Source organism: Dipodomys spectabilis, unplaced genomic scaffold (assembly GCF_019054845.1).
Source record: "Dipodomys spectabilis isolate Male_0828 unplaced genomic scaffold, ASM1905484v1 ptg000329l, whole genome shotgun sequence".
Taxonomy (NCBI): Eukaryota; Metazoa; Chordata; class Mammalia; order Rodentia; family Heteromyidae; genus Dipodomys; species Dipodomys spectabilis.
In genome coordinates this window covers 1,925,802-1,947,679 of record NW_024871006.1, presented here as the reverse complement: position 1 = coordinate 1,947,679, position 21,878 = coordinate 1,925,802, and the positions used below count along the sequence as shown (strand labels likewise).

Below are 21,878 nucleotides of genomic sequence, written 5' to 3'. Positions count from 1 at the left end.
GCACTTGAAATGGACTGGTATAACCAAGTCAAGGCCACATATGACCAGTGGTCATCATACTGAGCACTGCAATTCTGGATCTTTGTCTGATCTAGTTACCTTGCTAGATGGAAAGCTGCTGGCCTATTTTCTGTGTTTTCTGTGTGGGGAGTGAGATGGTAATAGGGACCAGGATCTGGGTAAGAGTGTGTATAAACTGACTTTGCCACAGGAGATAGATCTCATGTTGCTTTGTGAAGTTCATGGTCATGAACCTTATGATCACCCATAAATAAATATCTAGTTGCTCTTTTGTTGGTCAGTCTTGAATATCAGAGAGTCTCAGTCTCAAAAAATCTTAATCATCAGATTGCTTAAGTAGAACACTTAGTATGGAATAAATCTGATTATTTGATATCTTTGATAAATTTTAGATAGTAACTTAGCCTTATATTCTAGGTATAAGACTGCTATGTAAATGAGAAGTGAAAATTGCTTGTTAGGAAACTCAATAAAACATAACATTCATAACTCATAAAATCACTGTTACTCATCAGTTTTCAACATTAGTGTGCTAAATATTTATTATTCCTAGGTATTTACTAAGGCCACGCCAAGTGGGAGTTTGTAACCAGGGTGGAATAGTGAAGAAATGAAAATAATAGTTTTTGTGTGGTTTCTAGCCTGGGTTGGTGGGGCTGTGACTCTCCATTTGCTTCCTCATTTGCAGGTGCACACTACTGTGTTAAGCCATTGCACTTAATCTCTAGCTGGGATGTCAGGCTTTAGCCATCATGCCCGGGTGTGATTAAGACGAAGTCTGTAAAACTTTTTGTGTGTATGTGTAGGTTGTAGGGCTTGAACTCAGGGCCTGGGCCCTGTTCCTGAGCCTCTTTGTGCTCAAGGTTAGTTCTCTCGCTCTTGAGCCACAGTGCCACTTCTGGTTTTTGAAACATTGATTGGAGATAAGAGTTTCACTGGGACTTTTCTGCCCGGGCTGGCTTCACAATTCTAAGATCTCAGCCTCCTGAGTAGCTAGGATTATAGGCATGAGCCACCAGGGCCTAGCTTCTTGAGAACTTTTATGCCCAGCTGCCACAAACCACTACCCTCAAATCTCTGCCTCCTAAGAAGCTAGGATTACAGGTTTGAGCCATAGCCATTATGCCCAGCTTGTTTTTCCTTAATGAGTAAAGCTTTGTAATAAAATCTTTTTATTTCACAAGTGATTTTTGTATAATGAACAGTTTTGATTTTTCTTTTAATGAAAATGACAGCTTATTATTGCATTGTAACTTTAATTGTAATAGAATTAAAATACTGAGTGGTGAGATCTGAAAATAAATGCTGATTAAAAGTGTGAATATTTACTCAGGCGCTGGTGGCTTACACCTGTAATCCTAGTTACTTAGGAGGCTGTGATCTGAGGATCACAGTTTGAAGCCAGCCTGCACAGGAAAGTCTGTGAGACCCTTATCCCCAATTAACCACCTAAAAACTGGAAGTGGAGCTTTGGTTTAATGTAGTAGACTGCTATCCTTGAGATATTACCCAGGCCCTGAATTCAAGCCCCACAACCAACAAAAAACAAAAAAAGTGACTATTTAACATGGCTTAAATTTTTAAATTAAATGTTGTTAATTAAGTAGGCATAGGAAATATGAAGTCTTAAAATGTTTATAGATCTGTTTGTGTTCTGTTTATGTTAAGCATCTCACGCCTGCAAATGCTAGCTATTCAGGAGACTGAGATCTGAGGATCACGGTTCAAAGCCAGCCCAGGCAGGAAAGTCCTTGAGAATCTGATCTCCAATTAATCACAGAAAAATCCAGAAATAGCACTGTGGCTTACGTGGTAGAGCACTAGTCTTGAGCAAAAGGATCTCAGGGACAGCGCCCAGGCTCAGAGATCAAGACCAGGACTGGAAAAAATAAATCTAAAAGAATATAGAAGAATTGACAAATACTCTGAACCACCGCCACCTGACCAGTAATACCTTTGTAATACTTTTTCTTTTTCTTTCATTTTTTATTGTGAAAATACTGTACAGAGGGGTTACAATTACATAGGCAAGATAATGAGTACATTTCTTATCAAGCATTGGAGCCTCCTCCTTTGTTTCCCCTTCCCATCCCTTCCCATCCTCCCCCCCCCCCCCCCGCCTCCCCTACCCAATCCTCCCTGCTTACCGCTCCCCCCCCCAAAGTTGTAAAGTTCGTTTTCGACATAATGACTTGTACATTTCATTGTTGCAGTGGGTCCACCTGTATCCCTATTTAAACGATTTCTTTTTCCCCTTCCCCTCCACAAATTATACCAACATCAAATACAGTGAAAGCAGGGGTTATACTGTGGGGGAGGGACATACAAAGCAACACAGAAATAATCTTATAAATGTTTTAGAAACAATCGCATGAAAGAAAAAAAAAACATTTGAATACATATCTTAGGGTTCATTTCCCTAACATCACCTTATCTGCTTGACTCAGACATATACTAGATATTGCAAATAAGGGAAACCATGGGACCTATGTTTCTTTGGGCCTGGCTTACTTCACTTAATATAATTTTTTCCTTTTCTTATAATCACAGAACACACATCCTTTAAGTACAAATGCAATGCACATATAAATATCAGACAGAATGGACTTTAAGTAACAAGAACCAAAAAAAGACAGTATCGTGAATGGGTGAATTCATTGAGGAGCTATAACAACTATAAATATATATGAATCAAACTTCACAATTCCAAAGTAGTTGAAGTAAACATAGAATTGAAGAAAGAAATAAAGTTCTCTACAATAACATTCCAGGACTTCAGTGCCCCAATTTCAAAAGTAGAATAGTCAGACAGAAGATTGGTAATGAGAAGTTGGAGACATGTCTCCATTGGTAGAGTGTGAGACAATGAGTGAATGTGGCAGGTATGGAGTTTGAGTCCCAGTCTCAATCCTAACAAAAGAAAAAAAAAGAAGATCAGTAAAGAAATAGAAGATATGAACACCACCACAGATTAGTAGACCTAATAGATACTCTAGCCAACTTCAGTGAATGAACATTTTTCTCTAGTACATATGGAACATGCTTCAGGATACACCATGAATCAGACCACAGAGTATCTTTTCCTATGACAACAGTAGAAAAAGAAAGATCCAATCAGTTGCAGATTAGTTGAATGTCTATAAATAGGTGACAATTATAAAACATTACTGACAGATCAAAAAGGGAAGTTAGAAAATAATTTTAGATAAATGCAACCCAAAAGGCAACATAAAATCTGTATGAAATATAGTGAAAGCAGTGCTAAGGAAATTTATAAGCTATAAGAGCTTATATTAAAAAAAGTCAGAAATCAATAGCATAAATTTACACTCATGGAGCTAGATGAAGAATAAACTAAATCAAAGCTATTTTTAGAGTATAGTAAAAATTAGAGAAGAGATAGTAAGTAGAAAAACAACAGAGTCAATAAAACCAACCAATGGGTCTTTTATTGTTTTGGGGCAACAAAGCAAAAGTTGTCAACTTTTTATAAGAACTAAGAAAAAAAGACAATTCAGATAACTAAAACTAGAAAGGGGATATTGCGATTAATCTTACAGAAGTGCAATTATAACTACCATGAGCAGTCATATGCCAATCTATTGGAAAGTCTAGAGATAACAGACAAGTATCCACCAAATACGCAACCTGCCAAGACTGAATCATGAAGCAATATGAAATCTGAACAGATATACATCTAGAAAATACACAGATTCTTTAATAAAAAACTTCCTAACACACAAAGCCCAGTACTACAAAATGGATTCATTGGTGAATTCTACCAAACTTTTAAAGAAAACACCAATCTTTTCTCAGACTTATGAAATAATTGAAAATGTTACAACACTATTAAATTCATTATATGAGTTCAGCAGTAATATGATATTAAAGACAGATACGGATGTTACAATAAAGGAAAACTGCAGACTGATCCTCAATAAAATACTTGAAATTTGAATTTAACAATTCATTGAAAGATTTATGTATCGTATCCAAATGGGATTTTTTTCCCTGAAGTTCAAAGATTGTTGGGCATGTGAAGACCAATAAATATATTACATTAGTAGTATAATAAGAAAGGACCTCATACAATGATGTTTATTGATGCAGAAGAAACAACTGGCAGCATTTTTTTGGAGATTTTTTTTTTGAATGGCTTCATTCAGTGTGAAGATTTGTAAACTGAAGGAAGATGTTGTCTCCTCCTTTCACATTGTTAACAGTGGTGAGAAATGACCACTGGAAATTTGGAATACTTTCCCATTCAAAAAGCAAGGAAATTTGGAGATGCCTTGCAATGACTGTAGCAATTCTGAAATCCAATCAGCTGTTACCTGTAGTTGGTTAGGCCGCACAGCTGCCCTTTTGGGAGTAATTCTTAGTATTGTTTGCTCAGTTTCTTGGGCTCTTGGATTTTCTCTCTCAAGGCAAGCGCTCTACCACTTGAGCCATAAGTGGCTTTTTCTGTTTATGTGATGCTGAGGAATCCAGGGCTTCATGGATGCGAGGCAAGCATTCTACCACTGAGATACCTTCCCAGCCAGATACCACTCTTTTACTGCAAAAAATAGTTTGCTTTAAGCTGAGTAGTTTTCTCAACCTGCTTCCTGTTTGTGGAAGAACTTGGAGAATCAATTCTCTTTCAGATGATACTGGTGGAATCCCTTTAAAACTTCTGTGGCTTTCCGTGCTTCGAATTATAATACTCCATTAGACAAATGCTATATTCAAAAGTTTTTTTTTAACATTCACATTTTAATGTTTTGTGTATTGACTTTTTTTTTTTTTTTGGTCGGTCATGGGGCTTGAACTCTGGGCCTGGGCGCTGTCCCTCAGCTCTTCAGCTCAAGGCGAGCGCTCTACCACTTGAGCTACAGCGCCACTTCCGGTTTTCTGGTGGTTTATTGGAGATAGGAGTCTCACGGTCTCTCCTGCCCGGGCTGGCTTTGAACCGCAATCCTCAGATCTCAGCCTCCTGAGTAGCTAGGATTACAGGCATGAGCCACCAGCGCCCGGCTTGTGTATTGACTTTTTATTGATCAAAGTTTACGTTCTTTTTTTTGGGGGGGGGGGGAGCTCCAGTCGTGGGGCCTGAACTCTGGGCCTGGGTGCTGTCCCTCAGCTCTTCAGCTCAAGGCTAGCGCTCTACCACTTGAGCCACAGGGCCACTTCCAGCTTTTTTTTCTTTTTGCTTGTGTTGTGCTGAGGAATCAACTCAGGGCCTCAGGCATGCAAGGCAAGCGCTCTACCACTGAGCCGCTTTCCCAGCCCCTAGTCACAAGTTTTTAGAGGTAGATTTTCCATTTTGTGACAAGGATTGGAATGCTGTGTAAATCCCTTATGATTTTCAGAAGCTTTCTTATCTGTAGTGAAGATTCTAAACATGGAAATTCTTGGAAGTCTTTTTCTTTCCTTCATTAGGTCTTTCAGGAATGGATTCAAGTCATTCTAAGGTTGGAATAAAGTGTTTTATAGACATATGTTGAGATTTTGACCCTGAGTCCGTGTTTCCAGGCAAAACCTTAGATTTGGTATTTGCTTTAAGATTATTTCTTGCTATCAGAGTTGTTTGCTGAATCCAAGAATGAAAAAAATTGTTTTACAACCCTACAAGTTCTATATTGAAGCTCTATCATCAAGAATCTGATAGAGGGGCTGGGAAGGTGGCTCAGTGGTAGAGTGCTTGCCTTGCATGCATGAGGCCCTGGGTTCGATTCCTCAGAACCACATAAGCAGAAAAAGCCAGAAGTGGTGCTGTGGCTCAAGTGGTAGAGCACTAGCCTTGAGCTGAAGAGCTGAGGGATGGTGCCCAGGCCCAGAGTTCAAGCCCCACGACTGACAAAAAAAAAGAATCGGTTAGAAATCTGAACATTCTTGTTTCATTTCTATTTCTACCTTTTCAGTTGTAGCTACAAAAGACCATTTGGCATTTTTAGTATTTTACCTGGAATTCTCTTTAGCCAATGGTTATACAAAGTCATAAGTATATTTTCTATTTTCTACGTTACCACAAGTGACACTTGCCAAACTTTCCATCTCTGCACAATGTTACCTTTTTGTCCAACTTTAAATAACATTTTCCTCCATGATCTTCCAGCTTTCAAAGTACCTCTGAGGTTATTTTAGCTCAAAAGCCAATACTACATGTTTTAGGCTTTTGTAATTTGGCATTTCACATCTGTGAACTAGTTTATGCTTATCTACTCGTTATGATTCAACAAACTTTTAGCAACTAATACAACAGTGGTTTTATTTGTTTTGTCTCCATAGACAAAACTGGTATCAATTATATGGAGATTTGACTAGGCTGATGTTGACAATAGATCAGTCTGGTCACCTGGAAACTTGATGGTAGGATGGCTGTCAGCCGGGTGTAGTTGTAATGGTAAAGATTTTTGTCTCCATATAATCTCATAATTCTTTTATATGTAAATAATATTTATTTTTGTTAGTTGTGGGGCTTGAACTTGGCATGGGCACTGTCCCTGAGCTTTTCAGCTCAAGGTGAGCACTCTACCAATTGAGCTACAGTGCCACTTCTCATAATTCTTTCTTTATGCAGCCTCTTCCTATGGTCTGTCTTATACAGCAGGGTTTAGAGACTTACATGGTTCTACAGGGCTTCTGGCCATCTTAAGGCTTGGGCCTGAAACTGGCAGGGTGCCAGTCATCTGCATTCTATTGAATAAAGCCAACTGAAGGCTGGCTCTGGATACAGGGAAGAAGGAGCCTGTACCTGAACCTGAAAATAGGGAGGTATAATTTTTTGGATCCATCTTTGGATACTATTCACTACATAGCTCTAACAGAGTTGAGGATATTATGGTTTAGTTATGTAGTTCCCATAAGCTTCATTTAGGGCATGTAGCTATAGCTATATGCTATAGCTTAGGGATGTAAGGATGTAGCTGTGGCCGTAACTATCAGTACAGTACTGGTCACGGCCTCTTATTCTTTTTTTCAAGAGCAGGGGACTCCAGACTAGCTGTTGGTTTCTTGAGGGATTTGACTGCAATTCCCTTACATTTTCAATAGTCATATTTCCTGCTGTCCAGTGATTTCTGGAACCTGAGCCTGGCAGACTTTCAGTTTCCATCCTTTTCATTGCATTATATTTTGTCCTAATTATCTTTTTTAATCCTAATTATCTTTTTTTTTTTTGTCGGTCGTGGGGCTTGAACTCTGGGCCTGGGCGCTGTCCCTCAGCTCTTCAGCTCAAGGCTGGTGCTCTACCACTTGAGCTGCAGTGCCACTTCTGGTTTTTTGGTGGTTTATTGGAGAGAAGAGTTTCACGGACTTTCCTGCCTGGGCTGGCTTTGAACTGCGATCCTCAGATACTCAGCCTGAGTAGCTATTACAGGCGTGAGTCACCGGCACCTGGCTTTTAATCCTAATTATCTTAAAGTTGTTTGAGTGTGCAAATCACTGATGACCTTACAACACTTTCAGGATGAGTGAAAGTCAATTTGTAGTTGCTTGAAAAATATATGAGAGGTGAGAACATGGATCCAGTAACATTTTTGAAAATAAATTGTAAAGGGAATTAAGGTGGATTGGTATATAAGTACAATTCTATGTGAATTACAAATTAAAGATTAATGACCTCATTAATAAGTGGTCTAAAGACTTAAAGAGAGATACTCTGAAGAAGAAATAAGAATGGCCAATAGACATATGAAGAAATGTTCAACATCTCTGGTCATAAAAGAAATGTGAATCAAAACAACATTGAGATTCTACCTCACCCTACTTAGAGTGGCCATTATCAAGAAAATTAATAATAACAGATGCTGGAGAGGATGTGGCAAAAAGGGACTGCTACTATACAATCGATGGAAATGTAAACTTGTTCAACCATTCTGGAAAGCAGTATGAAGGTTCCTCAAAAGACTAAACATAGACCTTCCCTATGACCCAGCAATCCCACTCCTGGGCATTTACCCAAATGATCACAAGCCAGCCCACACTAATGCTACCAGCCTAACTATATTCATTGCAGTATTATTTACCATAGCTAAGATATGAAATCAACCTAGATGCCCCTTAGTGGATAAATAGATCAAGAAAATGTAGTATATATACACAATGGAATTCTATGCTTCTATCAGAAAGAATGACATTACCCCAATTTGTAAGGAAATGAAAAGACTTGGAAACAATTATATTAAGTGAAGTAAGCCAGATCCAAAGAAACATAGGCTACACGATTTCCCTCATTTGTAATAACTAGAATATGTCTATAAATCTACAGTTAATCTAATAGACAGTAGAAGACAAATAATTACACTTGGACATGATTAAACAGTACTCTAAGCATTCGCATAGGAGGATGTTCTTAGGAGAGGATCACAATGGCTCAATAGCTATGTGCATATGACCATAAAAATGGTACTCATTGAAATGATCTCCAAAAATGGAAACAAAAAGGTTTTTTAATTTTACTTTTTGTAGTTACTTATTTTTTATTTCTCTTTTCTCCTTTGGTTTATTCTCTGTTGTCTCTGTTTTTTTTTTTTTTAAATTTCTGTACCCTTTGTCTTGTATATAAGTTTATCTGATTTGGAGGAAGGAAAGGGGAAATCATAGAAATAGTGGGACAAAGGGTGAACCAGTTCAGCAGTAATAATCAATCAACACTATGCTGGAAATGAACTTTACAACTTGGGAGTGAGGTGTTTTGGGGGGAAAGTAGGGGGAAATGAGGGAGGGAATAGTACTGTTCAAAAAGAAATGGACTCAGTGCCTTATGTAACTGTAACCCCTTTACAATATAATTTAATTTTTAATATAATTTAAATTTAAATTAAAAATGTTCTTATGTATATGCCATATTTATGCAGGTTGATCATTTGAATCAGCTTAGGTAAAACCATTGACATTAAATAATTATTCTGAACTCTAAAAAAATGTGCTGTTTTAATATATGTACCTAGTGTAACAGATAAATGTTTCAAGTCTCTTTTTATTAATATTTCTATGAAAAGATTTACTTTTAATATTTAAGCATTTTTCAATTTTTTTTTTTGGCAGTCATCGGGCCTGAACTAGGGGCCTGGGTGTTGTCCATCAGCTCTTCAGCTCAAGGCTAGCGCTCTACCACTTGAGCCACAGTGCCACTTATGGCTTTTTCTTACGTGATGCTGAGGAATTGAACCCAGGGTTCCATGCATGCAAGGCAAGCATTCTACCACTGAGCCACCTTCCCAGCCCCAACGTTTTTCAATTTTTAAATGTAGCACTTATGAGTTTTTAATTCTTGAAGAATAAGCTACTGAAACCAGGCACCGGTGGCTCATGCCTATAATCCTAGCTACTCAGGAGGCTGAGATCTTAGGATTGAGGTTCAAAGCCAGCCCAGGCAGGAAAGCCCGTGAGACTTTTATCTCCAGTTAACCACCAGAAAACCAGAAGTGGCACTGTGGTTCAAGTGGTAGAACACTGGCCTTGAGCTGAAGAGCTCAGGGACAGCACGCAGGCCCAGAGTTCAAGACCCATGACTGACCAAAAGAAAAAAAAAAAGAATAGCCTACTGCTTAGTACATCAAGTGGCTTCTTCTTCCCACTTGGTAAAGATAAATATTTATTTTGATCATACTTGCACTTAAAAATAGCAATAGTTTCTAAGCAAGTATGTAGGGTTTATGTGATATTTAACCTAAATTTTTTTATGTTAAATGAAGTAAATGGTAAAAGCACAGTTATTATTTCCATATTTTTTCCACTGTTGAATCATCATTATTAATGAAAACTGTCATCTCATGTACAAAAGAAGAAATGATGCTTCTGTAATTGAATGCTCTGTTTTCTGTTTCTCCCACGTTTGATGATTACTATTTTTGTCTCTTAGTGGAGAACATTACACTGAGAAGCCTCGAATAAGATCACATTCTATGAGTCCAACTCACAGAGAAGATGGAGAAAATATTACCCCAAAGAACTGTGTAAGATCGGACTTTATTTGTGTTGTTTCTCTGTTGTTTAAAAATGATTCTATAAAGTTTTTCTTTTCACATTTTCTAAGTTACATTTAATACTTAAAAACAGCAAATGAAGTCTGAAGGTTTCGGTGAATATCTTTTCTGTCAGATAGCAGTGAGCTTGGTATTTTTCTTTTGCTCTCAGTGATTCTCATATCTCCCAGTCAATCATTTTTCCTGTGAATCAGTGTAACTTTTGAAACTCTATTTTAGCTGTTTTCTCCTTTTATTCATATATGAATGGAGCGATTAGATATAAAATTAGGAAGAAATGGGATTGATTTATAGTAACATAGGGGACACTGATTTCTTAATAAAGGCAACAGTTTATCTACAGATCCCTTACATCAATATGTTTAACAAAGTTTTTATTTGAATTTTGTGTTTGAAAATTGTGTTTGCTTACTTGTCAAAAGAGAATAATTGTGCTTGCTAAAATCATTATTGCTGTTTTGGCTTATGTGATTTCTAATGACAAGATAGTTCATGTGCTATGTATGACTATTTCAGCCTTAAACATACTTCATTGAATTTTCTTAAAAGATAATTTGGAAGTTAAAACAACATTTAATATGAATGACAATGCATTTTAAATAATAAATAACTCTCAATCAATATATTTACCTAATATAAATTAGATAGGTTATTTTCTTAAGCAGCTCTTGTTCACAAAGAAAAGTATGTTAAAAGCAAGGGGCCACTAGTAGAGTGATAATTATTCTGTGGTACTGAGGTTGAGCACAAGGCCTCATGTTTGCCAGGTGGGCATTCTACCACTTAGCAATGCCCCCATCCCTTTTTGGCTTTAGTTACTTTTCAGGTAAGGTCTTGACCAGGAACAGCTGCAGATCACTTTTCCTACTTATGGTCTGTGTGGCTGTGATTATGGGCTAGACCTATAACACTTAGCTTTCTAACTGAGGTGACAATTTTGCTAATTTCTTGCTCAGGCTGATAGTAACCCATGTTCTTTCCATCTCTGCCTTCTGAGAGGCCCTATGCCTGACTGATAACAATTATTATTATTTTTTGCTGGTATTGGGGTTTGAACTCAGAGTCTCACATTTGCTAGGTTGGAGTACTCTACACTTGAGTCAAACCTCTAGCCTAGCTATTTGCTTATTATTTTGGACATGAAATCTAATTGACATTTCTGGCCAACCTGGCCTTGAATTGAGAGCCTCTGGATCTCAGTCTCATGAGTAGCCAGGATTACAGATGTGAGCCACCAGTATCTGGCTGATTAATTTTAATGATATAAAGGTAATAGAAAATATTTTGCTCAGTAAAGATTAGAACAAAATATCTTAGTGTATTTTTACATAATTTAATATTAATTTAAGTAATTATATGGAAATGGATTTTAATAATGAAGCTTTCTAACAGCATGGAAATACTATATCAACAATTCATTTTAAATTTTAAAAATTGGGGCTGTAAAATAGTCATTATTTTACACTGATATTCCTTACTAATTATTTAGAGCTTTAAGGTCATTGTCCATTTCTGGGTACAGATTTTAGATTGTCTTCATTTAGCTAGTTTAATCTATTTAACAAATGAATAATATAACAAATTATAGAGAAAGAAAGAACATGATCATAAAATTAGGAAGAAATTGGGATTGATTTATAGTGAAGTAAGAGCAGTTTTTATTTTTTAAAAGTAAAGGATCATTGTAATTATGTTTTCATGATGTGAATCCAAAGCTTTTCTTCTTACTTGGTGTATGAGTGAGGATTAATTTAAGAACAAAGTGTTTCTTGGACATCAACACAATATTTTCCTGTTAACTAATTCTAACAAGAGTAAATAATTCATCTTTTCAAGTGTCCTCTACTCCCAAGGTCCCTTTCAAGCTACTGTGGTATGCCACAGTTAAAACTTTTGTAAAAAGAGCTTAGAGAGAGGAGTTGAATTAATTTTCAAAATATTCTTTTGATGTTTTTTTTGAAATCCAGTTACTTTATAAGTATATTGTTAAGGCATCTTATAGCCCTAAGCAGCAATAATGAACAGTCATTAGTTAGAATTGAGAACTTTTGCTTAGTTGTAACATAATCTTTTCCTCTGAGGGCAATATAATATAACTATATAAGTACACAAAACTCTCATTACTCTGAATGATATAAATTTTGTTTTGTTTTCTTCTCCCTGCTTTCCTTTCTTTTCCCTCTGCCCTCTTTTCTCCTCCCCCTCCTATTCATTCCTCTTTCATTATTCCTTCCCTTTCCTCTTTTGTGTTTCAGGAAGTTCATTTTAAAAAATCTTCTGTTTCTTTGGATGACAGTGACATTGAAGCTCGTCTTAATAGTTGGAATCTTGGGGTAAAGATGCTTTTTGTATTATGTACTTATTGATTAGGGAGAATCATAGTATATGTGGAAATTCTGAACTACTTCAGATTCAGTGAATCATTCATTATAGTACTATGCTGGCCTTAAAAGGGCTTTGAGTGTGGGAAAGAGAAATAACATTCCAAAGAAATAAAATAGTCCTTGTCTTGGCATGCTAACTTTCTTGTTAAATAAGAGATACACATAAAATAGTTAAATAATAATTAAAGGCACTATATAATAGAATACTAACATGAGTTATAAAATAGGTCATGATTGGTCCATCAGGCAGATGTCACTTAGTTATGGGGATACATTCTAGAGCTGTGCCATAGGTGACTTTTGTGTTTGTGTGCACATCACAGATTATGCTTACTTACTCACCTATGCCTACTTGGCATAGGTCAATCTCTTCACATGGCCTCCAACCCCATCAAGGGATACAGTAAGCATTCATTGTATGAGGTGCTGCTGGCCTTACATGGCACACTTTCTTTTTGGGAAGAACACTGTAAGATGAGGATAAAATGATGATAGAATTTTCCAGCTGATTTGTAATATTAATCACACAGATTTAATCACAAAGATCATATATATACTTTGTCGTTGTTTAGGATGTTGTTATGTAGGGTATGGCTATGCTGAATAGAATGGGGAGGGAGGGAAAATATATAGGATGCAAACACAGCTCAGTCTTTGCAGAGGGCAGACAGAAGGGCTGATGGAGAAAGTGCATAGAGTGGGATGTCTGGCTCATCAAATGGATACAATTAGAAGATTGGGAAATGGATAGGAGGAGAAAGCAGTGTAGATCTCCTATTAGTTTTGGGGGTATGCTAGTGAAAGAGAATTGACTAGTGAGAGGATAATAAGTCAAAAGAAAAACATTTTTGTGTTTGATGGTATAGGGGAAGTTGCTTTTGGAGGGTGGGAGTGGAGTACAGGAAATCCCACAGAAGGACAAATTCCTTTTGCCAGAGAGCAACATCAAAGGGAAAAATAAAATTGTGACTCTATCCTTTCAAATTTGCCTTTGCCCTTAGCCATTTGAAACTTTTGATGTACATTTCTTAGTACTTAGAGTACTTTTCACGATTATTTAACTGCTCAGAGACTTAAATCTTTTTCCTTCATATAATAAAATTAAAAGAAACTATCTACAATATTTTGATGTAAGGCCTTAAAACTAGGCCTGCTTGGGATTTTGTTCCACATTTTTGTTGTTCAATGAATACATTAGTAATATAAATGCATTTTATAAACTTCCATGTATGTACATTAATCAGCTAAATCATATCTTTATCAGAGTAGAATAATGTAACATTAGAATGAGTTAAGTTTTATATGAAATGCCTCTTTGCTTTCTTTGAAAATTTTTTTAGCTAGAGTTAATTTGTGTGTTCTAGACTAACAGTTCTTTTTTAAAATATTGCTGGCATCATTGTCAATGCCTTCATTCTGATGCATTTAATTTATCTAGTATTTGTTAAGAACACATTTAAAATGTCCTTTATTTTTAAAGAATATATTAAAATTTTTAGGGATACATTATTCAAATATATATATATATATATATATATAGAGAGAGAGAGAGAGAGAGAGAGAGAGAGAGAGAGTCGGTCATGGGACTTGAACTCTGGGCCTGGGCTGTCCCTCGGCTCTTCAGCTTAAGGCTAACACTCTACTACTTGAGCCACAGGACCACTTCTGGCTTTTTCTGCTTATGTGGTGCTGAGGAATCGAACCCAGGGCCTCATGCATATAAATCAAGCACTCTACAACTGAGCCACCTTCTCAGCCTAGATATTTATTTTTATCCTCTGTTTTTCTTAATCTTTGATTTCTTCAACCTTTAGTTTCTGTGACATTTGCTTTATATGTTTTTAGTGTATTTTTTGTGTGACTCTCTACTAGACTGAAATTCAGTGCTGTGTATGTTTGCTACTTTTACATTAATTTGTGTGATTAAGTACATGGAGATTGTAGAATATTCTCTCTTGATCCAGTGATTCAGATCACTGAGACATGTGCTGGGTATACCCATTAAAAAACTTTAGGATCGGCGCCTATGGCTTATGCATCTAATCTTTAGCTACTCAGGAGGGTGAGATTTGAGTATCATAGTTCAAAGCTAACCCAGGCAAGAAAGTCCATGAGACTATTATCATTAATGAGCTACTAAAAAAAAAAAAAAGCTAGAAATGGAACTGTGAGTCAAGTGGTAGAGTGCTAGATTTAAGCAAAAGAGTTCAGAGACAGTACCCAGGCCCGAGGTTCAAGTCTTAGGATAGGCACAAAGGACAGCAACAACAATAGAAAACCTTAAAAATTATATTTCATTTGATTTTTCAAGTTTTAGGTCCTACTGTTTATTTTATAATTATAAAACAAATTATTTTGTCATTTTGGAAAGCCTTTGTTGTTAACCTAAGCTATAAATGACATCTATAGCTTTCTTTATAGTAGTATGATTTTCAGATCAGAGAAAAAAAATAAATACTTCTTTTTGGCATCTAGAATGTGTGTATGTGAATTTTCTTTTAGAAATGGATGTAGAACCTTGACAATCAGTGAAAGTCCTGGTCTTGAGACAAATTAATCCAGTTATTCATCCCCCTTTTTGTATTTTGTGTGTATCGAAATGGATGGGGAAAATTAATCTGCTAGTTCAGTGAAAAGCTCCATTGCATAAAGCTTTTGAATTGCAGCACTACAAAGCCATGGTCATTTACTGACTTATGATTTTAAACAAATATGAAAACCACTGTTGTTACTGTTATGTTATAATTGATACTTATTTTGAGATCTTACTTATACAGATTTTTGTTTCTTTCTCTTTTTTCTCCTTTTCTTTCATCCTTTTCTTTCTTTTCTTTGTGTATTCTATTGTAATTTTATTGAAAGCACAAAGAAGAGCAATATAATTTATTCATCAATGGAGTGCTTTGTGGTACAATTAGTTGGGATATTTCTTGTAAATCAGCATGTAATGTCAGCTGTTTCATACAATTTTATTTGGCAATCTGATGTTTTTCCATTTGGGTTAGAAACCTATTTTCATACTATGCAATGATCTTGGCGAGAAATCAAGTTGAACATGTTGATATTTTATACTTTTGCCTGTGGCTTTCCACAAATGAGTAAGTGTATCAGAATTTGTAAGTAGAACAAAATCATCTAAATGAAAAGAGTTATAGGGATGGTTTACATAAAAAACTAGTGTTTTGATAAGGCAAATGCTCACTTTGTTTCGAGGATAAAAATGTCTGGAAATGTCTACTCAAAATGTTAACAGATACTTTCTGTGTGGTTAAAATATGAGTGCTTATTTTCCTAACATTACATGCTTGAAATTTTTATATTTAGTATTTATTACTCATAAAAACAAACAAGGCCATACAGATATTCTTTAAAATTTTCCTAAGGCTTGCATTTGTCAAGTCAAACTATATTCAGAGCCTTACTTGAGAAATTGGCACTAATTTCTTTTGGAAGTGAATGTAAACTTCCATTTCTGTTCACTATAATGTAGATCAGTTGTAGCCTAATACTCCTATAACTGAAAACTATGGACAGAATGTGAAAACTACTCACCTGGGTGCAATAATTCTGATTGACTAGGAAAGAAAACATGAGGAAAGACTGGTACAGCAGAAGAGAGGTTCCTTGGTGTCTGTTCTGCTTTTTTTTTGTTTTTGTTTTTGTCAGCCATGGGGCTGAACTGTGGGCCTGGATGCTGTCCCTTAGCTCTTCAGCTCAAGGCTAGTGTTCTACCACTGAAGCCACAGCACCACTTCTGGTTTTTCTAGTGGTTTATTGGAGGTTAGAGTCTCACAGGGACTTTCCTGCCCCCAGTGGCTTTGAATCACGATTCACAGATCTCAGCCTCCTGAGTAGCTAGGATTATAGGCATGGGCCACTGGTGCCAGGCTTGTTTTCCTTTTCTAACTTCCTTCTTTGATTCCAAGGTGAATCAGATGATCAGATTGTATAGTAAGCTTTGATGGAAAAAACTTAAGATGAGCTCATCATTTAAGCCATGAAAGAGTGTGAGGAGAATGCTTTCTTTTTTCCTCTTCTGGACTTGACCCTAGGCCAGTCCCAGTGGTGTACTAAACTGTGCTGCTGCTGCTGCAGCGGTTTGAATTATGCAGAGAATGATGTTTGTTTGTTTGTTTTTGTAAGTTTCACAGTCTTTCTCTTACCACTTTGCCCTGAGATTACAGGAGACTCAAACTCCCCATTCTTGCCAGTGAGACTGAGAAAGAAGTACTTAGAATCAGTCAGTATGGGGGGAATCTGAGAGGAGGAATAGTGGGAGAAGGATGCCTTTTCTCTATGTATGAAATACTTTAAGCCACAGCTTTGTTCCAAGGTATGCATTTTTGAAAAGAAAAGCCAAAAATTATGGCTATGTTAGAGAACAGACTTGTGTTATAAGGACTTACTCTAGCCCTAGATCACCTCCTAAGTAACTCCTGTGAGGACAAACTGGAATAACGTGGTGAAAGCTTGACGTGAGCCACCGTAGAAAGAGAGATGGAACTGGTAGGCATATCTGAGTTCTGCTGATTGCCCAGTGAAACAAAGGAAACTCCAAGCATCTACATTTTCCAGAGCCTTATAACTTGATAGTAATTATTGTAATTCTTCAGGTAAAGTTGTTAAATGAGAGCAGTAAAAAATTATTTGGAAAATCCACAAATATTTAGAAATTAAGTGACACACTTCTAAATAACCCAGAGGTTTAAAAATAACCTGAGGGGCTGGGAAGGTGGCTCAGTGGTAGAATGCTTGCCTTACATGCATGAGGCCCTGGGTTCGATTCCTCAGTACCACATAAGCAGAAAAAAAGCCGGAAGTGGTGCTATGGCTCAAGTGGTAGAGCATTAGCCTTGCGGTGAAGAGCTGAGGGACAGCGCCCAGGCCCAGAGTTCAAGCCCCACGACTGACAAAAAAAAAAAAAAATAACCTGAAGGAAATTAGAAGATATTTTAACTGAATTTTAATGATATGACAACACATCAAAATTTGTGGGATTCAGCCCAAGTAGACCTTCAATGGAAATTTGTAGCATAAAATAGGATACAAAAGAATAGAGTTTTATCCTGGATTGGCACATGAGGAACACCACAGTCCTGCTTTCTAGCTAAAAAGCATAATTGGTTAAAAAGACAAAACAAAAAATCCCAATAAAACCACTAAAAGTATTTGGAAAATTGTGCCAAGGGTTTAGAGTAAATGAAATAGTTACTCAAAAATCAACTACAAGATGGGAGAGATTGGTAGAGGGGCTGACATTGATTGAGATGGATTATACTCAAAAACTGACATGTTGAATGGAAATCTGTACAACTACTTAAAGATAATAAAAATATATATAAATAAAGAAGGGAGGGTTAGGTGCTGGTGGCTCATGCCTGTAATCTTAGCTACTCAGGAGACTTGAGATTTGAGGATCATTGTTTGAAGCCAGCCCAAACAGGAAAGTCCATGAGTCTATTATCTCCAATTAGCCACCAGAAAACTGTAAGTGGAGCTGTGGCTCAAAGTGGTAGAGTGCCAGCCTTGAGCAAAAGTGCTCAGGGCTAGCACCCAGGCCCCGAGTTCAAGCCTTGTGACTAGGGGGAAAAAAGACAAAATCAACTAGAGTTGGTAAGAACAGCAAATACCTTTGGTTGTGAGTCATGATGTACTTTCTTGAGACCTTCTGGATCAGTTTTATGAAGTTCAGTATTCAGTGGGTACAGCTAAGAACATGGGAGGAGGAGAGGGTCTTTTCCCTGAGCTTCTATCAAGGGATATTCTGCCTCATTGGGTAGGACATATTGCAGCATTTTGTGTCACTTGAAGTTTGAGGTAAAGAGGCTAAATTCCTGGTGAGTGCAGCTGGGTGTTGGTGGTAGGGATCATTTCCTCAACTCGTCCCCATATTCATAGGGCAGAGGCTCCACATAGACACAGCAGGTAGAGAGTACTGCAGTTAATGATTGTCCTCAATTGTTGGGAGGGCAGATCCCACACCAAGGGTGGCAAGCCAACAAGAGTAGTGGGTACTAACTGCACAGTATCCAGAGAAATGGTTAAAACTTCTTGCATAGGGGTCAGGCCATCCAGGAGAACAGAGTATGGGGAAGTTCAAGTTTGAGGATGCCCTAGGAAACAATGGAGGAGATTTTGATGGCAAACCTCTCTGTGGCTCAGATTTATCATAAAGATAGATACTGATCTTTTATTTACCCCACCCGCCTGCATTCTGTATTTTGTAAAAAACTGTGTTACCAATATGTTGCAACCACTTCCTCGTTCATTTATAGTATATAAGCCTGCTTGTAAGTTCAATAAACAGACCTTGATCAGAAAAAAAAAAACCTAAAGAGACATAAGTTGGACTGGAAGACAAGGCACAGAAATAGTTTTGAAGAGAACTCTGCTAAAATTAGTTATCATTTTAGGATGACTATGTATGACCCAGGTCACAACCCATGTGTCTTCCCATTGTGAGAAAATAAACTGTCCTCATAGCCAAGCCACTAAACAAGTAAACAACTAAATAAGAAAATTTACTCTTAGAGAAGGGAGGAAGGAATCAATATTTATGTTACTATATTACAAAACATGCAGTTTTCAAGGAAAACATATAAGACACACAAAGGAACAGGAATATGTGACCCATACCCGGGAAAAACTCAGGCAACAGAATCTTTGAGAGGATCCAGAGGCCAGATTTAACAAAGACTTCAAAGAAGACATTATAAAAAGTTCAAAGAACTAATGGAAATCATGTATAAAGAAGTAAAAAGAACCATTATGACCATCAAATAAAAATAGAGAATATAAAAAAAGAATTTATAAAGAAGAGCCACATGGAAATTCCTGAATTAAACAATGCAACAGCTGAAGTAAAAATTTTTTATTGGCTCTCAGCAGAAGATTTGAACTGGCAGAAGAAAGAATCAGTGACTTTGAAGATAAATTGGTGGAGAGTATGTAAGCTGAAGAACAGAAAACAAATGGAATGAAAATAAATATTGTCTCAGAGAACATGAAACACCATTAAGTGTGCCCATAGATGATGTATGATAGTACAAGAATGAGAGGAAAGGCAGAAAGGATCAGAAATATATTTGAATATGTAATGTCTGAAAAAAAACTTCAACTTTGATGGAAAAATTGATCTGTAGATCCAGAAAAAAAATAGTGAACTTCAAGTTCCAAGTTAGAATTAACACAAGGATATTCATACATAGATACATTGTAGTAAAATCAGTGAAATACAACATGTTGAAAGCAGCAATAGAGAAAAGAAAGACCTAAGTAATTTATCAAAACTATCAAGAAACTGGAGAAAGAAAAGCAAATCAAACCCAATGCAAGCAGATAAAGGAAATAGTAAAGATTAAAATAGAAACAAGTTGAACATAGAAAAGCAATAGTGAAAATCAGTGAAACCAACAGCTGAATCTATACATATTGAATAAAATCAGTGAATATTTAGCTATACTGATGAAGTATATCAATGAGTTTGCTTATATCAAAAGTGATTAAGATATCACTGTAAACCACATGGATGTTCTAAGTAAAATAGGAATTACTGCAAATATAACATAGGTATAACTTTGATAATGTAGATAAAAGGGACAAAGTCTACCAGAACTCACTAAAAAAACCCAATAATCTGAATAGACCTATATCTATTAAATAAACTGAACTTGTAGTTGAAATAACTCCCAATAAGAAAAAGTCTATGCCCAGAAGGTTTAACCAACCAATTTAGTCAAGTAGTTAAGAAAAAAAGAATAACAATAGTACATAGCCTCTTCCAAAAGACAGAGGAGAAAGTAACACTTCCTAAATTATGTTATGAAACCAGACATTAGAGAAAATATTTAGAGATCCTATACTGCTCAAAGGTTTTAATCAGATAAAAATTTAAAAAATGTTTTGAGATTAGAGAAATTTCTACAGTTATGTTCTAGTTTTAAAATATTACAGTGATTTCTAAAAGTGAGAAAAGTATACTTAGAGAACAGTGACCAAGCAAAAAATGGCTTATGAATTTATAGTCTCTTCACATTGTCATAAGGTATTTATAAAGCTGATCTAATTAGAACATAAAGACATTTTCATTAAATGACTATTTCAATAAAGCTAAAATTTAACATCAAAAGATTAGTTCTCCTTCTGTTTTTACCTGAAAAAAAATAAAAAGAAAATACAAAAGCAACTACGCCCAAATAGCTGCGTGTTAAAGTGGTAATTAAAACCAAATGTAGACTTTAATGAACAATGATGAATTTTGATTAATAAAAATTGTGTCCCTAGTGAAACTCAGGATCAAAGGTCCCTTATTTAACTTAAATGAAATTTTAAAAAGAAAACAAACAAAAGCCAAGCCAAACAAAACCAAAGCAGAAACAATAAAAATTATCACCAACCCATTGGAACAGATCAATGAAACTAACAGAAGCTGGATTGTGACGACAGACAAGAAGCTGAGAAATTCTATGCTGCCTTCAGTGTAATTTAGAAACAATAGAGATGATGAGAACAGTGTTAAATTTTGAAGGAGATCCTAACAATAGATAGGGAGATTAACTGTCACAGAAAACGTTTTAATTCCTAGCATGTAAAATGAATTGGTGTGTAAGAAACGTTAAAAGCTTCACAGAAGTCATTTTTTTAAAAAAATCCTTTATCCTCCTATTGTCTTTCACTGGAATTACATTGTCCTTTTCTGCTCTCTGGGTGAGGAATGTGGGAAGTTGAGACCTGTGAGGGAGATCTCAGCCTGGTACAGCGGATGTTTGAGTAAGAATACCTGAGATAAGCTGCCAAGTTGCCAAGTCACAGCATTGTGAACCAAACAACATCATTGTAGTTTTTATTTTTATTTTTTTATTGTGAAAATACTGCACAGAGGGGTTACAATTACATGGGCAAGATAATGAGCACATTTCTTATCAAGCATTGTAGCCTCCTCCTTTGTTTCCCCTTCCCATTACTTCCCATCCTCCCCCCACCCCCTACCCAATCCTCCCGCTACCCCCCCCCCCCAACCAAAGTTGTAAAGTTCATTTTTTGACATAACAACTTGTACATCTCATTGTTGCAATGGGTCCACCTGTATCCCTATTTAAATGAGTTGTTTTTCCCCTTCCCCTCCACAAATTATACCAACATCAAATACAGTGAAAGCAGGGGTTATACTGTGGGGGAGGAACATACAAAGCAACAAAGAAATAATCTTATAAATGTGTTAGAAACAATCTCATGAAAGAAAAAAAAAACATTTGAATACATATCTTAGGGTTCATTTCCCTAACATCACCTTATCTGATCTTTTCTGCTTGACTTAGACATATATTAGATATTGCAAATAAGGGAAACCATGGGACCTATGTTTCTTTGGGCCTGGCTTACTTCACTTAATATAATTTTTTCCAAGCCTTTCCATTTCCTAACAAATGGGGCAATGTCATTCTTTCTGATGGAGGCACAGAATTCCATTGTGTATATATACCACATTTTCTTGATCCATTCA

The 21,878-nt window shown here is 36.3% G+C and overlaps 1 protein-coding gene across 1 annotated transcript in view; it reads left to right on the top strand.

Annotated features, from left to right (window-relative positions):
• The window catches only part of Cep112 (centrosomal protein 112), a 344,883-nt gene that overhangs the window by 17,607 nt on the left and 305,398 nt on the right, over window positions 1–21,878 (top strand). Inside the window, exons 5-6 of the mRNA XM_042665492.1 lie at window positions 9,869–9,962; window positions 12,248–12,325. Of these exons, the coding sequence (XP_042521426.1) occupies window positions 9,869–9,962; window positions 12,248–12,325 (172 nt within the window). The remainder of the gene's footprint in view (window positions 1–9,868; window positions 9,963–12,247; window positions 12,326–21,878) is intronic.